The 17,751-nt window shown below is 43.0% G+C and overlaps 1 protein-coding gene across 2 annotated transcripts in view; it reads right to left on the reverse strand.

The window, feature by feature from the left end:
* Positions 1–17,751, reverse strand: part of TIPARP (TCDD inducible poly(ADP-ribose) polymerase) — a 70,999-nt gene that overhangs the window by 13,356 nt on the left and 39,892 nt on the right. For both annotated transcript variants that reach the window (XM_085634765.1, XM_085634766.1), the window contains exons 3-4: positions 1,869–2,031; positions 72–253 (exon numbers count right to left, since the gene is read on the reverse strand). In XM_085634765.1, the coding sequence (XP_085490891.1) occupies positions 72–253; positions 1,869–2,031 (345 nt within the window). The remainder of the gene's footprint in view (positions 1–71; positions 254–1,868; positions 2,032–17,751) is intronic.

A 17,751-nucleotide genomic window follows, 5' to 3' on the forward strand; every position in this document is an offset into this window, starting at 1 on the left:
TTCTCATAGACAATGCACAAGCCAACAATCAAGCATCTATTAGTTACATCATCGCGCAGGTGAGTACTTACTGTAGATGGGGTGTCAGCATTACAGAAGAGCGGAAGAGTGGCCGCCTCTTAATCTCTCTCCGGAAGCACGCGTTCTGCTGGAAGCCGTCCTTGATGTTCAGGATGTACTGGTTGTGCCACGTCACAAAGCGGACCTCGTTCAACCCCCGGCAATTGGCCTCCTCGATCAGTCTCACAACAGGCTATTTTGGATACAACAAATGTCGAGATTAAATCATGACGTAGAAAGGAAATGTTTCGTAAACAACATAAAGGCCCTAGTACAAGCACTGCTAAAATAAACTAGCCCTTTGAGCTGTTTATCACATGAAGGCATTGACTTGGTTTATTAATGGTGCGGTCGGTAGTGATTTGACAATGGTGTTGTTGGTTGAATGCTGGGGGACTAAGAGAATTGAAGCTATAATGCCAGCAGGTTGCCTACATCTGTGGTTTTCACATGGAGTCTGTCTAGAAATGCAGTAAAATGCCACAAAATACTGGAAGGACGCGCAAGCTACTATCAATGTTTTTTTCTCTCTGAATTTTGTAAAAAGCAAAAATGAAACTAACCATGCGTTCCTCATATTTGTGTATTGTGTCTATTTTGTACTAGTGAAGTACATGCACTCGATTGGGCCACTTCAAAGATTTGCAAGGAAAACCATCAATAATTTAACCAACTGCAGTTAGATATCTTGTGGAGGTATCTTGAGCAACGGTTGCGGATCAATATGTGCTTCTCATCGTTTTGTCAAATGCAAGTTTTGTCAACTGCAGTATCGGTTGGTTTTGTAGTCAATGATTTCTGTTGCTTTTTGGGCGTAATTTCAAGAAAACGTTCCACAATACTATCCAATCAGCTGTCTGGTTTTTGACACATCATTTCGACCCATAGGATATGTATACTGTGTCATGTTGGTTACGTCCCCAAAGGAACAATTAATAAGAGTCCAACTGGTGCGACGTTATCCAGTCAAATATCCTGTGGACTGCACAGTTGGGCAGGAGACATATGGTGTGGACTAGTAATAGCTATTGTTGCGATTCTTACACAACCGCCTCCGGCATATGGTAGTTGTGCCAGGAATTCAGCAACATGGCAAACATCTATCTAGGGCAGAGGTTGCTGCACCCCTACAGCCTCCTAGGACCGTAGAGAGAGCTTAGTAGTAGGGGTGGTGTACTGCATATCCTATTGGGAAACTGGGGGTAATTGTGGTGGTAATGTATGGATTCCAGGTTTCAAAACAAAACAGGAACATTGTCAGACAGGAGTGGCCTAGTGGCTCCTATCGGCTGCCACTATCTAAATATTCGATTTTCTTAATTTGAATGGATTGGTAAATTCTTGCGGTCCTAATACCTCCAAGAATAGATGTGAGACTGTCTTCCACAGAAAGGCGGTCCATGTTTTTGGATATAGTTTAAAAGACAAAATTAGACATTTTGAGTTCTGTATTTTTTAAACACTGATGGTAAAAGCATGTTTCTACATAGACAAAATTTGGACATTATTTAATAATAGATTTTGTCGCGAGTGTATTTGCACATGTATCACTGTGTTACTGTATGTAGAAATATGCTTAATTCAGGTTCTAGGAAAGTGCCTACATTTTGCTGGAGCAGAATTCTTGTTTCTTTGACTAGTGTAGAGTAGACGTGTAGACGAGTTTGTGGCACACACATATTCATGGCGGAGACAGCAGAACTGAGAAAACTTACGTTTTTAGCTGTAATTCCACAACTGTGGATTGTTTAGTCTCATAGCAAGCAAACTATGTATGGAAATATTGTTGCTGGAGAAGACTGGCTTACCTCTGAATATTCTCTCCAGCCAAAGTGGTCCCTACAGAAGTACTTCCATACAGTGTGGTAAGGGGTGCTGGCACTGGAAGGGGTTGCCAGCCGCCGGATTTGGTCGAACTCATCAGAATTGTAGATGGTCATGAAATTCAAGTCTGCTGAAAGGTCGTGTCCCCTGAAACGAAAGAAAAACAAGATTATATCTCTGTTAATGCAGTGCTACTTGAAAAGCTAAGGTGAGAAATGGACAACAGTGACTCCCCTTTTCTTACTAGCATCATTTCATGGAAGAAAGACTGATTTTCAGACCCTCTTGGGTGAGTAGTGCGCTATATAAACCCCTGATTGATTGATTGATTGATTGATTGAAGTAAATCCCCTATCCTCTCATAATCTGGTCCTTTATCAGGAAACAGAGAACCGCTTTTTGTCCCTATATTAATTCCCGATTTTCCACCCACAACTGCTGGTAAGAAGCAGTAGGATTGCATTTCAGCTCTTTGATAGGCTGATCCGATAGCAGACTGCCTCCAGGGCGCCATCATGTCAGACCTGACACTTCCTGGTACCCACCATGGTAAACTGGTACTTGTAGTTCCATCAGTGACAGTGGAGCGAATGAAAACTTCAAGTCCCATAATGCTTTAGTAAGTTTAGTGAAATCCAAGATTTAGAAGGTTGTGGACACAAACTAGGGTAGTATCATAAGAAACAACTAATGGCTCTCCACCAGAACCACCACTGGAAGGTGCTGGATGATGGCAACGTTGGGCTTCTGGGAAGGGGGGAGGGGTGATTTTGGGGCGGTTCACAGGGGAACTCAGGTTCATATATGGGAACCTTTTCCTGCAAAGGAAGTGTCACAGAGGTGGGAAAAAGCAGTGATCGAAGGGTCACAAGTTTTCATCCACACTTTCCAACCTACTGAAGGCAGTAGGTAAATGAAGTTCCGTGAGTAACAGGTAATATCTCTTATTTACAGCACTTACAAACAGCAGAAGTGTGGTATGAAGTGCTATATAAAAATAATGCATTATTATAGCTCCAGTAACACACAAACAAGGAGTTAAGGGCATGGCTGTTGGAATAAATAAGAAATGGGTGTTGAAAAAGATCTTGGCAAGACAAGGAATTAGGAGGTGCCTACGGTGGGTGATAGGGGGTCCTTTTGTGATAATATACAGAAGAAGTGCAAGAAAATAGCACTCCGTCCTATACCACACGTATCTAAAGGAAAAGTGAAGAAAACATGTCACTGTTTTTCAAGATCAATATTTTTACAGCACATTTTTTATCACAAACCGACATAAAAACTGTAAGCATGTACACTAGAAGAAAAATGCCAGAATATTCAATAAATGCAGGTACTTGAATTTTTCAGTTAAGATTGTGGCAGTTTTTCTCTTTTACGTATGAGGACTACACATCACAAATCACTATTTTAGCTGATGTGGGTGTCATGACAACAGAAAGTGCAGCAATAAGATGGTACAAAACAAACAAAGGTATATACAATACACGTACGAGGGCCTCTTGCACCCAAATTACAAGTTTATTGTTACCCAACACAATTAAACTCTTTTTTATCGACCGTAGAAACATGAAATGCTGAGCATACACCCCTCTGACTAGAAGCTGTGACCATGAGGTCAGGCACAGATCTTTGGAGTGGATACATTAATCCACTGATGCTCAAGAACCGGACGTGACAGATTGTGAAGGGATACGTCCTGTGCAGGATCCTTGAAAACCCAGTTCTCTACTCATTCTCCGCCACAAAAACATTGAGTTCAACTTTTGGGAAACTGAAGAATGCCTTTGCTGCCCTTGGGTGTCCATAGTCTGATCCAGGAAGGACAGATTCATGCCAGATTTTCAGGATTTCAATATAATAACTACATCCAAAGAACCAGGCTTATTTACTTAGACGATGCTTATCCTCAAAATCTGGCATGGACCTAGGCCACCCTCAGGACCTGCAATGATGTTACCAACAGGGGATCAACTTCAAAGAAAACTTCTATTCCAAGCCCAAAGAGAAACTGGAACAAGGGGTGGGATAGAAAACTGTCAAAGGAATTGAGAAATTAAAATGCAAATAAAACAAAGAGAGAAAAATAATATACAAAAAAAAGACCGGATTGAAGATTCCTTGATGATGATCCAATTCTAACTTGCAGTTCCTGAACAATGTGGCCCTTTCAGCTATTGGCTTTCTTTGACCAGGCTTTTTTAGCCAATCGCTTGAGACTCTGTCCATCGCATCTCAGATCAGCCCAGAGGAGTATTCGTCTCTCACTTAAGGTAATGGCTGGTTAGATGCCGCCTTCCACCCCCACTCAAGTGCTTGGTTTGAACTGCATGAGGGATCACTTTCCAACTCGAGCCCTCTCTGCTGTCACTCTCCCTCTTGCTGGCTGCTTGCGTTAGCACAATAAAGTCAGAGCTATAGGCTTTGCCAGTGCTCGTTTGTTTTGTGTTTATTCCCTGATCGCCCCATTCAGTAACGCAATGCCAGGTGTAGTAGGACATTTTGTCCCAGGTTCGAGGCGCTGTTGACTTGGATTATCCATGAGAGACACTCTGAAGCCGGCACAATGTTCCCATCACTCTGCTCAATACTTGTAATCAAGCTGCCCAGCAGATGCAAAAATCAACAATTCCTTCTGATGATGAGGATATTGTGGGGGAAGGGGTGTCGGGGATCAAGACGTGGCCTCATCATTAAACACCTGCCGCTCATCTGCTCGAGAGGTGGTTTATAGCATGACGAATCTGCATATGCAGAAAGGAAAAAAACTGGCAGAATATGAAAGGAAAACTGATTTTATCGTTATGAGCTTTATGGCTCAATTTCTTTTCACAGTTTTTGCCTGAACATTTCCTGCTGTCAAATTAGCACGGTCATGTGCAGTCTTTCACTTTAGCACTTTCAAACAATTTGGAGGAAAGATGAAAAGATTGAATGAGCGTGCACAAAGAGGCGAAATAAAGAATGCAATCACAGTTCCCATTTTTTCAAATACACAAAGTTCCCGGACGCATTTTCAAGCAGGGTGTCAGATATATAAGAAGAGATGCATTGAATAACTAAATGTCAATTCATCAAAGACAGGTGCTTTGTTGGCAGCTTTAAGGCACATGAATCGACTGTTTGTCCATTCTACCCTCGAAGCATCCTTTGAGGGGTTTTTCCCCCACATTCAATGCATAGATAAAGAGACAGATTAGGTATGCCTACAACTTAAAGGAGCACTAGCAAAGCCAATATATCTCGCGTATCGGTTTTTCCAACGCACATCTTGTGGATTTAGGCAAATAGGTAAAAGAATATGTATTGCTGTTGCTCAACAGCATTGGCAAAAGAAAAAAGTGCAATTAGGAGTACACACGTTATCGAGGAAGCGCACCTTAGTTAGGTATCACCATGCTACAGCTTAGCATCATGAAATATTTGCATGCATTCATCACCACGCATGCACGGGCATGCGTCTCGACACAGATGCCGTTTTATTTGCTTGATATTTATTTACCATTCCAAGATGGCGGATGTTGGAGCTGTAAATAAAATTATATAGAATGTGCATGAAAGTGTGTTTTATTTAAAAGGAGTGACCCAGCAGTCAATTGCAGCTGTCAGACCTTTGAGAAAAGGAAGGAAATATAAAACTGAATCTATCAGAAGGATAAGGGAAGGACGGTGGAGCGTGCAGGGGTTGAAAGGTAAGTAAATGCTGCAGAGTGGTGAAAGAAATGGTGAACAGGATGGGGGTGCACTGGAAGAGATGGGGGTTAAATAAAAAACAAATCAAAGAAGCTGAGAGGGGAAATAGGGAGAAGCAACAGACGAACTTTCAACATGGATAGTGTAGGGGGTATGGGGATGGGAAGGGGAGGGAGAAGGATGAAATCAGAACAAAAGGGCAGAAAGTTAGACAACACCTTTACGTACATGGAGTGCTAAAGGTCAAAGACAAAAGGAGCCTCCTGAATTTGACTTGTGACATGATTCAAGTCATCCAGTCAAAAAGATCGCAATAAAGCTATGCACGCTGTACACAATCAGTCACCAACACCAAAGACTACAAGCTGTCTCCAGGCAAGACCTAAAAAGGTATCTTCAGCAGAAGGTTACTCCACTGGTTGATTCAAATCCGTAATAAAATATCGGTCTCTGGCAAAATCTGGTTTGTGCTCTTTTATCAGCATCCTTTTATGTACAGCCAAGGGCAAAATCGAGGTGATCTGAGTGTAGTAAAGGGCCTCTTTTCACCATTATTACCAAACTGTTCCCTGTTCCATAAGGCTCATTCTTGGTGGAACCCCAAAAATCACACTTTCCCCAACTCCCCTTCCGCCTCCTCATTGAACACATCACCTTACTCGACAAATGTTTAAACTGTTTTCAGCACTCCAATGGATTGGCCAAAACAAGGTCAATAGCTCGAAGCAGAGTGCAAGAAACATTGCTTGTCTGCCCCCAACTATGTAGGCCAGGTATGAAAAAGATAAGCAACAAGACCCTGTTCTTCTCGAAGCAGGGAGTGGTGAATTCTGGGGTCTCGGGGTGTCGTTCTCACCTCTGTTGTTGTGGCCTTATATGTGCAAGAAGAGATAGCCTTGCAGTGGGGAATTGAGTTTATGTGGCTTGGTGCACTCCAACTGCACTACAACCTGTGACTGGCTGTAATTGCAAATTATGGAAGGTCAACGATCATGTACCCTCCTCTGACCCAGTGGCTTATGTAATCATCCAAAATCAACAATGCATCAGTATGTCCAATTATTGAATACATACGTTCATTACACTAAACATGACAGGCCTTTACAAGAAGCCCTGTTTTCTTGTTTAAACACAGAGAAGGTTGGCTTTGCAGGGTGAATCTTTTCTGGATTCACATGCTGTGCATTGTTGCACTATATAGTGGTTGGGCCTGGAATACTTCTATACTTTGTACAGTGGCAGGTAAGTATCAATCTAGTTCACAATCTGATTTTGTACCTAGGTATTAATGGTGCCCTGGTACTTACACCATAATCTTTTACTAAAGTCGTCAAAGATTTTTCCCTATTGGCCGCATGGATCTTTGTTGGTTGATCTGAAGCGCTGTAAAGGGAGAAGACCTCAGCGATATGTTTCTGGCTTCTGAAGCCAATGTGACTCCACAAAAAGGACCAAGAATCACCAAATATGATTAAAAGGGATTTTATTGCAGGATACTAATCAATCCAGTATATAAACAGAATAAAAAATAAGTTCCAAAAGTACAACTAAGCAGCAGGTAAGCTGAAACATCTTAGTAGATTGAGACGTTATAAAATGAGATACAGAATAGCGACAGCCACAATAACATTGAAACAAATTAAAGTAAAATGGTGTTCCGTAAAGTAACTTCTGGTCTCTCTTCTGAACATAGATCGACTACAGGACCATCTATCATGCATTTCTATGTGGGGAGATCAGAAGCTGTCAGCATAATGTAGACTTCTGTAGTAGATTTCGAAAAGGAAATACATGTGTAGCCTAAAGCGTCACACTTGCAGGAAAAGGTAAGCAGCGAGCTCTGCCTTTCTCCAAGTCTAGAAGGAGTCTGCCCCCCTAACTGTGGGAACACCTCTTAAAATAACAAGAGTTTCAGAAACATTATCTCCTCCACACCACCAGGAACGAACCAAATTGTTACTTGAGAGGAGCATCCGCGCCCTCCCTTAAGTTTTCCACTGAACAGAAACTGGGACTGTAAACCGTAACCTTGAACACCCCACCCTCCTAGAACATAATGAACAGGCGGCCTTTTTGAGTTCTCAACGTTCAGGGCCAAGTTCCTCACTTCTAGCCTCACTTTCAACAGTCTGATACAAACAATACTCGTTTCTCCAACTAAAGAGAAGCATGATAATGCACCTGCCATAAGAAAGAAAGAAGATACTGATAAGGCTAAACCCTTTTCAATTGAGGCCCATAGGCTGGCTAAGCTAACTTAGCAGTCAACATGAACTTTAAATATATTAAAATACATAGACAAGTATAACTTTAAGACTAAGTGCCAAACGTGAATAAGAGATGATTACATGTTTCAACTGAACATTAGTGCACTCGTATATAAACCTCTAATCCGTACAATGATTCCATTTCATTAATACATTTAAATGCTTCACACAGGCTAAGGAAGTTAAGGCACACAGTGAATGCAATGTCAGATAGGAGTATATAATGGCAAAATTGTGACAAATCAAGGGTGGAACCTAAATTCTGCTGCTCTAGTATCATTATAGGCTACTGCGCAGAAAAGACGTAACGATACATCACCAATATATTCATTATGTACAGTGCATCATTCATTATACACAAAATTCAGATTTTTTTCAGTGCGGTGGAAAGAAAACTTATGTACATTAGCACTTGGCCCCAGGGTACAGCCGCTCAGAATATCAGCACGCCAGGAACAGAGGATATATTATATATATATATATGTTTGTGAACTTATTTCTGGTTAGTGTGTTTTCCTTTCCTAGCAGCTACAGCCTGACGGTGTGCGTTTCCGGTTTGGAGAGGAGCAGTAAAAGCAGAAATGTGAATCCTTTATTTCAGAGTAAAAGTGCTGGCGCTCCCGGCAGCTGTGTTCTGAAGTCCCGGTAATCCCTCAACGATGGCATGAGAGAAACAGCGGGATAAATGTGCTCAGAGGGCACAAAGTCAATCATGACATGATGTAACGTGTCTGAAACGCGCCATCTGCAAAAGGGCAGTGCTGTGCAAAATCTCAATTGCAGGCAGTGACCTGGAACAGGAAGGCCTCCTCTCACGCGATGGACTTTGGCTAATGGCGGTTTCCGTACCTGAGGCTCTATGGGACACAGCATACCTTACGGTGCGAAGTATTATTATGTCCACCACTCAAATTAACTCATATTTCCCTATACTACTCTACCACAAATGCGTTTGGGTTCCGGAGTAGCGTGCTACTCGCCGAAAAGTGCTTTGACGCCTCATCAGAGGTAGTAAGTGCAATATAATTACAATTATTAGTTGGTGAATGTGCCTATATGTGGGTCTCCGACATTTATTCCACTTCAAACCTGCTCGGCCTTGAGTTTCCTTCCCTTGGTGCACGCACTCGCTCCATAACCATGACAAAATGTCCGCCGTACACAGAAATCTCTGCTTTGATTGCAGGGGCTTTGAGTGGGCCCTTTAAATCTCGAGCGCGTGAGGCGTGAGAGTTAAAGGGGGGATTTGCATGAGAGACTCGGAAGGGACACGCGCTCCTTTCATGTGGTGCGCCGTGACCAGAGATTTCACAATTAATTCCGCCCTTGCTATGGCACGACTCCGGCTAACGAATCAATGACAATGCAACGGCTGCGGGGATAATTTGCGAGAACGTACACTTAACTTTGGGGCTGTACGTGTTGGAGGATGGGCTGAACGAAAATGCACGAACTGACTGAACCATGTATTGTAAAAAACATAAAATAAAGAGAATAACGTGCATTGTAAATGATAAATGCTATTACCCACTGTAATGATTACGAATAGATTTAATTCGGGATGAAAGCTTAGTTGACGTTTGCCAGGATTTGAACTCATGACCTACAAACAGGAACTGTGGTGGTTTTCAGTGCTCCAGACAAATGGGAGATTTGCCAGCTGGAGTGCTCTCAGTATTCTGGGAGAAAAAAACAATTTTCTGGCTTTTTTTCAGTAATTTCATAAAACCGCGCCCAAGGCAGAAAGTCTTTGTGCACCCATGCGTGACTCTGTGAGACATCTATCTTGTCAGCCATAGGACTGCATCTCCTGTGTAAACATAAGGGGAGGGTGCCCGGATTTTTTTTTAAATGAAAACATTTAAAAAACCGTAAAAATTCACTGAAAAAACCATAGGTTTCACACACGTTATAGTTAGGAATTAGCATTTAAAAAACCTTGCACGATATGGAGACATTGTCCCAGGACAAAATTAGGATGATTTTGAGCACACACTCCTTGCGTCTTTTAACTTCCCAGTGAAACTGCCCACAAGGGTGTCACAGTGCCAACTCAGTGTCCTGCCGTAGCGCATGGTCACCCAAGATATAGATGTGCTTTACAGTTAAACAATAGTGTGACACAAGTTCTTACACAGAATTGATAATTTGCTGAAGTAATATTTATAAGAAAATCTATTTTAACAGGTCCTTGGAGATGGAGAGAAGAACGAAAGGGGAGAGAGGAAAAGAGAGTGGTAAGGAGAGAGGACAACTTGCAAAGGGAGTAGTAGACCCATCGAAGGGAGGGGGTGGAATTGGAAGCCTATGGTGGGAGAAGAAGAGGGAAGTGGAAAGTGACAAGTGCAGGGGCAGAGTAGGGTGACGATAACAATTTATCTTGAACTCTGTTAGGTTACTAGCTTGGTTTAAGTTTTAGTTCAGTTTAGGTTTTTTTAAAGTTAAGTCTAGTCTTTATTAGATTACTAGTTCTTTAAAGAGAGTTGCATCCAGCAATTACTTGATGACTTAGCATTTCACATGCCTCAAGTGAGTAGTGACTGTTGATAACGCGACTTCAAAGGGAAGGACTCAGGAACATGTTACATATTAACACTACGGATAGAATGGGCCCCTTATTACGCCTCAGTTCACCCACATTTTGTCCTCGGCTATTACAGAGGGAAGTCCCCTCGTTGTGCTGCCTATAAGGGTGAGCGATCAGTAGACCTGGTTTAATGGTCACTTAACCTACATTTGTCTCTTCCAGCACGCCCCTCTGTGCCACCTCTTGAGACCGTCTTAAGGATGGATTTAGGGAACACGCCCTGCTAACCACCTCCTTAATCAGTGGTATCATTGCACTGAACCCACAGCAGTAGTAGGGAGCACACCAGGAACTGCTTTAGAGCTGGTGGCGCCCGGTGCGACAATGTTTGTTGGCGCCCCCAATGACCACCTCCACCACGGATTCCCTCAGCATCACACCTTAACAGTGTCCAAGTCTCCATAACCACTCTCTCTCTTCTATGCATATATAGCACACTCTCTCAGATACATATATATTGCCACTCATACCAGTGTAGGGTGTCGGAGCACTTTGCATTACACACACAATCAATCATACGTGTGTAACTCAGCGTATAGGAAATGTTACATAAGGCAGAGGACTACAAGGTGTAGGAGCCACATGTCATCCATACTGGTAGGCAGTATAGTTTATTATTGCTTGGTCTAGAGAAGCACAAACTCAGAATTAAAAAGGAATACCATAGTTGGGGGTTCTGTTTAATAATGAGAATAGATGTCTGCCTAAATTAATCCTTTTTGTGACACTACTCTGCTCAAATCTATACTTTGCAGGGTGCATGCAGTTCTTTGATAAAAGTTAATAGTGGAGTACAATTACAAAGTGCATAGAATGTAAATAGGTCAGTGGGTTACTGCTTTTAAAAGAGACATCATTTTGTTTCTTGCAATTTATAAATTCAAATCCTATAGTAGGATTTTAACCTATAAATTGCAAGTAACAAAATGATGTCCCTTTTAAAAGGACTAACCCACTGACCTACATACATTCTATGCAGTTTGTAATCTGCTCAGTACTTGTTTTCTGCAACAGGAACATTAACCCTCTGCACTACTTTATAGTGGGTCAAAACCCCAATTAAACCAAACTCAGATCTCTCTTCAGGAAGAACATTAATCCCAGGATTTATGCTGACATATTTTTGTTGCCGGGAAGTTGCTGGAGGAAACCAACGCAGCAGCAGTAGGTGCATTAAAATAACAATAAACTTGCAAACAACAATAAACTTGCAAACACGGCGCCCCCTGGAAGCCAGCACCCGGTGCTGTGGCACCGGTCGCACCGCCCTAGAGCCGGCCCTGGAGCACACTATCGACTCTATCACCCCATTTCCCAAATTACACTGCCCTAAGGGACATATGATCTCTTATCTAGCTCATAGATAGGACCACCTGAGTTGTAAGATTTCCAGACAAAGGATTTTCAGTATAACTATGAATTTACCACACTTGCCACATAATCCACAAACTGCTGGGGAATTTGGGCATTTAAAAAACAAATACATGCTTGCAACGCAAATGGGTTGCGTTGCAAAGTTACTTAACAAATCACCACTTGTGGGGCTGCACAATTGCATCCCCTTTGCAAATTACAACTGGTCTTCGGAGTTGCTTTTTGCTGGTCTGACTTTAAACTGCCACTACTGAGGTAAAACTTTTGTCCAGACAATATTAATGTGGTAGAACGGCAAAACATCATAATGCTGCCACAAAACTGCATAAAACCACACAGCACTCTGCAGTACTGCACAGGAATATTTGAATAGCCCTTCTTTTCGTGACCTTGAGGCTGCAGCATGGTAATAATGTACGGTTGTCTCTTGAATACAGAGCGGAACGCTGACGTTCTTATAAATACCATTCACGAACATTTTCTGTTACTTCTAGGAGCTAACAAAAAAGCAGGCCAGGATGAACATTGTGTGCTAGGCGCCGGCCGATAACGCGCGAGCGGAACTCGGCTGCGTGTAGATCCCAGGCCACGTGAGGGAATTTGCCGTCGGCAAGGCTAAGCCTTCTCGATAGGTCTGTGACCCGGTTTCAACTCTCCGCGTGGCGCTGAAGCACATGACCTCTCGCGCACACCATCACGTTTGGTTGTGACAAGTAAAGTGTTAAGGAAAGGCCAGCCACAAGCTCAAATAAATAAAATAAAACGTGTCTGCTACTCAGTCAACGCCAAACACAAACATGTCCTGCATCCGACCTCTGGCGTTTTAATTCTGCAATCAAAGCCCAAACAGACCTTGGCAAAGGTCGAGCCTTTGCAAGCCAGTTTTTTTTATGTATTATTTTTGAAAACTCATGTAATGCGCTTTAAACAGGTGGAATTAATAAAAAAAATTTTTTAACTGCTGCCGTCTAAAGATGGAATGCGTTTGTTTGCAAAATAAAGTAGGTAAAAATACATATCGCAAAAATAAATAAATAAGAAATGCGAACAGAAATTAAAGGAGAGCTAGGCCTACCAGCAGTGGCACTGAAGTGAGCAACTATCTAGGGGCGTAGGTGTGCATGTGCAAGAGCAATATGCCGTCACGCGCAGTGAAGAGTCCCAATAGCTTTTGTGGGCTGACCCTTGGCTGCATGGTGTAGGCTTTGGTGGGCAGAAGCAAAATGTGACCGACACTTCAACATACCAGTGGACGGTGAGGACACACACACACATATTGTTAAGATTTTTTGGCAAAACTTGAAAGTTGCAAGAACCTAAAACTATCTTTAGGCCAGACCTAAAAATAGCAACAGCAGTGACACAAGCGATCGCATGAACAATCCCCTTCTTCCTTGGTATAAGGAACAGCAGTTTGTGAGGGTGTAATGGGAACCAATAGCCCTTAATAGATGATGGTGGATCCATTCTCATGTTCTCCAGCACAATCTCCTGGTATTAAAAAAAAGTTATAGATATGGACGAGATGGAAAAGCGTAATTTTCAGGCCCTTCCTGCATTCCATGTTGTTGGTCTCTGCCCATTTATTGGTGCAGTATGAAATGAGGTCCCCGACACAGAAAATCCAGCGAGGGTTCCATAATATAGCATCCTGGCTGGTAGGTTCGTTGTTAAACTACTGCACTATATTAAGTAGGGGAACACCCTGTCGGGTGGGTGTCCCCTCCGCGGCCCCTCCTCACTCACACATCCCCAACTCCATAGGAGCTGAAGGGCCTTAGTCGCGCCCAGAATATCTGCAGTGAAGCCCTATTCTGGCAACTTCCAAAAACAAAGAAAATTGATGGCGTTTAATCTTTTTAGCTTCTCAGTATGTATTTGAAGCAGAATCTTATTTTGTGACTGGATGATTTCATAATACGGTTTCTAAATGATGAAGAAAACCTGCCCGTCACAGGATTCTCAACATTTAAAAAAAAATAAGTCCCTAAACACGAACCCTCCTATATATTTGTAGCTTACGAACTTTATCATCCGCCTCTCCCACACGCTGGAAACCTAACAACCAATTAAATCTGACATTATGCGGCGTGTTTAATCAATGCAAAGTGCACAAACTCCCACGCCGATTCCGAGGCATGTTCCACACCATTATTATCTGTCTGTTCCCGAGAAAGCGGAGGCCGCATGCGGAATGCAAGAATAGCACTGCATTCAGGAATAGACTACGCGGAAGCACTAAAAACAGAAACGGCAACTGCTGAAAAACATTTCACCAGAAACCTGTACTTTAAGCTAATGCATCACTTCCGGGGTAGTAACTAGGCTAGAGCAACATTTCTATTACGTCGGCATAATGTCACATAATTTCAGTAATTTTATGTCACCCCTTGTTACATGAAATTCCCAAAATGATGCTATTACGCCATGTCACGCAATAATGCGCCATCTGTGGCAACAATTTAGTCTGAGCATACCGGAACAACGTGTACAACCAGAAAGCGAGAAACTACTGTTTGCGGCACTTGTGTTTTTGTGTTATTTTTTAGTATGAAATGAGTCCTAAATGGACGTGAGGACACACTGCACGATAAAATACATTGCAAAATGCCAGTTTTTCCATGACTTTTAATTACACACGATTTTTCTATAGTTTTTCATAATTTTTCAAATTCAAATTATGCAAATTTCTCACACACCCCCTGTTGTAGCAGCAAGTCTAGCAGATGCCCCTTGGTTTCTCTCACCCACTGTTTGCTTTAACGCGTACTCTTCACCTTTGTTCAGATGGAATAATGGATGGAAATAATCGGTAGCGGTCCATGGAGGGAGTTCCGTGGGGCGGGGGAAGGGCAGGGTGGGGAAATGTAAACACCGGAATATGGATGAACGGAGGTAAGTACACATTTAAATAAATTAAACGAATTTCGTTGCGCGCGCTACATCGCATTTTGCGATGCAGCGCGCGCAAAGGAATTCGTTTTATTTATTTAAATGTGTACTTACCTCCGTTCATCCATATTCCGGTGTTTACATTTCCCCACCCAGCCCTCCCCCGCTCCGCCTCACCGCCCCACGGAACTCCCTCCAGGGGCCGCGCGCTACATCGCATTTTGCGATGCAGCGCGCGTAAAGGAATTCGTTTTATTTATTTAAATGTGTACTTACCTCCGTTCATCCATATTCCGGTGTTTACATTTCCCCACCCGGCCCTCCCCCGCCCGCCTCACCGCCCCACGGAACTCCCTCCAGGGACCGCTACTGGAAATAATGTTATGCGTCACAGTGAGCTAAGCCAGGGGAGTCCCATGTTGGTCCACTTGGGGTTGCCCCTCACCATACAATCGCTATTACACCTGATTACGTTATACATCAGTTGTATATACATTTATCTCATTATGATAACCTGATAATAATTCTTGGTTCTGACCTGGACCAACATTGCACACTCCAAGTCCACGCATATTTACAGTTACCGACCTAGCTGAGAGGCAAGATTTATTTGTTTTCTGCTAGCAGTTTCTACAGTTCCACCACCGCCCCCCCTCTTCCGCATCTTGTCCCTCTCTGGGTCAGCATAGTGAGCAAAAGACTCCCGTCTAGTGACAAAAGGCTGCCTTAATGAGAAGTCTGCACAATCCAACAGAGATGCATCACTTATCTCCATTGATGTCCACATGAAACCTAACCGAGACACCAATGCAAATCTACTCTTACACCCTCCTCCTTTGCGTGAACCACACACTTGAGCTTACCAGCCTCTTTCACCCACCAGGTTACCATTCACCAATTCTCGGCTCGTGAGACCTGCACAAAATAAAATCCTAACAGTCCTATGCCCACTTACTGCTGCAAGTGCAACAAACGTACCCTACCAGTCAATGCGCACTTCCAGCTGAAGAAATATTTCTTAACAGATTTATCCTCAATTCCTGCAGCATATGTAAAAATAAAAGTGCCCAGCCAGCTCTGTTTTCACTTTCTGCTGCCCGTACAAGAATATACCCTACCAGTCATACTCTCACATCATTTTTATATCTACTAGTCACCCACCATTTGGGGAGATCTAAAATAGTTGCATCATTAAATGGCTGTGGTCAAGTCCTCCCGCCTCAGGACACCAAAGACATCTGGCTTCAATGCAGACTACATCCTGGACCTAAAATGGTTTCCGCATGGTGCCTTTGCTTCGACTTGGTCTCCTATAGCACCCCAAAGAGAAGCCATGTAGGTAGCAACTTAGAAATATCAATGCATCTCCAAGCAGCACATATAGACAAGGATAATGAAATGATGGAGTTACTAGGTTATCACACAAAGAGAATCGTGGGGTATCGGTCTGAAATGTAGATAGGACTACAGAGCCAGAAGATCTTCTAAACAACAAGGTCAAAAAGAAATGATGCCAAGGTCAAATATTCTAACTTTCGAGAGGTCTCTTCTAAAAAGTGATCTAGTCAGAGTGAGGAATCAGGCAAATGGAATAACTGTGACCAACTAGTTTGTGTAAGTGTGTAGGGTCAACCCATGAGGGAAGGCAGCTGAATGCTAGGGTGATCCAGTGGCCCAGGGAGGTAGGGTGCTCCCCATACTTGACACGAGATCACAGTTTCTCTCAAACAAATGATTCAACGTGGATGCAAGAAGATTATCTCGACGGCAGGTATGTGGAGAAGCAGAACCACGAAGAGAAGAGGAAAATGGTAGCACTGCATCACTTTGCTCACGGGGCCAGTGAGTGCGTGCTGAGTCACCCCTTTTTAAGAGAAAACTAGAAGCTGAAATGATCGAACCAGAGGAACTGGAAGACTTCAGCACGTGGTTACTGACTCAAAGTAAAATATGTGCTCCCTTGTCCTATTCTAGGAAACACCAACAATGCTTGTCCCTATGCGAATAAAGCCAGTTTCGAAAGCACTACTGGAACATCATTTTGGGATTGATGTTCGTGCTACCTTCTTAAGTTGACTAAATTGCCATCAGATATACAAAAAAATTTCACACACCTCAAACAGTTTGTGCCCAATCTGCGCAAATCTATTTTGTGTGTGTGCGTGCGCGGGGGTCCCTATTGTTCCTACACAACATAAATTTGGCCCCATGCCCAATGGCGAAGTGTCAACATTTAAATTGTCCAAAGCAGCACAGCCTTCTCCAGAACCGGCCTTAACGAATGCTCTTATATCCTATCTAAAGCCCACTCCATAACCTGCTCTCCACCCAGCTGGAAGGAGGGCCCCACCGCCACCCTCCTCCCCACCCCACTGTCGCGAGACTTTGAATTAATCCATGACCACATGGCTGACATCTCTGGCCCCCACATTGCCTAGGACACAGGCACGGAGGTGGACGCCTCGCCCTCACCCCTATGTGTCATGAGGTAATGCAGTCTGCACAAAGCCCATTGTACTTTGGGAAGCTTGTCAGCGGCTTCTCAGAATGCAATTAAGCCGGTGAAGGGTTAATTCTGTGCCTACGCAATGACACCGCGTTAATGGGAGGAAGGCAAGTGCCAGAGTAATGATAAACTTGAACTACCTAAAAACTGGACTTGCACCATACACTTGCTTCTTTTTTGTCCGTAGTAGAACAAGCACTGGCAAAGCCAACAAGTTTGTCCATGGAAAGCCAGCTTTTTTCACAACCTATACAAAATGAAGTACATTTTTATATAGAAAGTCAACATGCACCTGTTTAAAGATGGCATGCAAACATCCTGCAAAACAAATAAGTACAAAAATATCCCACCATAAAACTACATTTTAAAATACATCAGATCAGAAATGAAAGCGGACATTGAACCACCAGCCTTGGCAATAAAGTGGTCTACTTTTAAACGTACATGCACGGTGAGGGAAGTCAATGACTTAATTTCCCCCACGTTGCAATGCATGGTGGGCGGAAGCAAAACGTGAATGACACTTGAACATACCAATGGATGCA

This window comes from Triturus cristatus, chromosome 11, assembly GCF_964204655.1.
Source record: "Triturus cristatus chromosome 11, aTriCri1.1, whole genome shotgun sequence".
Taxonomy (NCBI): domain Eukaryota; kingdom Metazoa; phylum Chordata; class Amphibia; order Caudata; family Salamandridae; genus Triturus; species Triturus cristatus.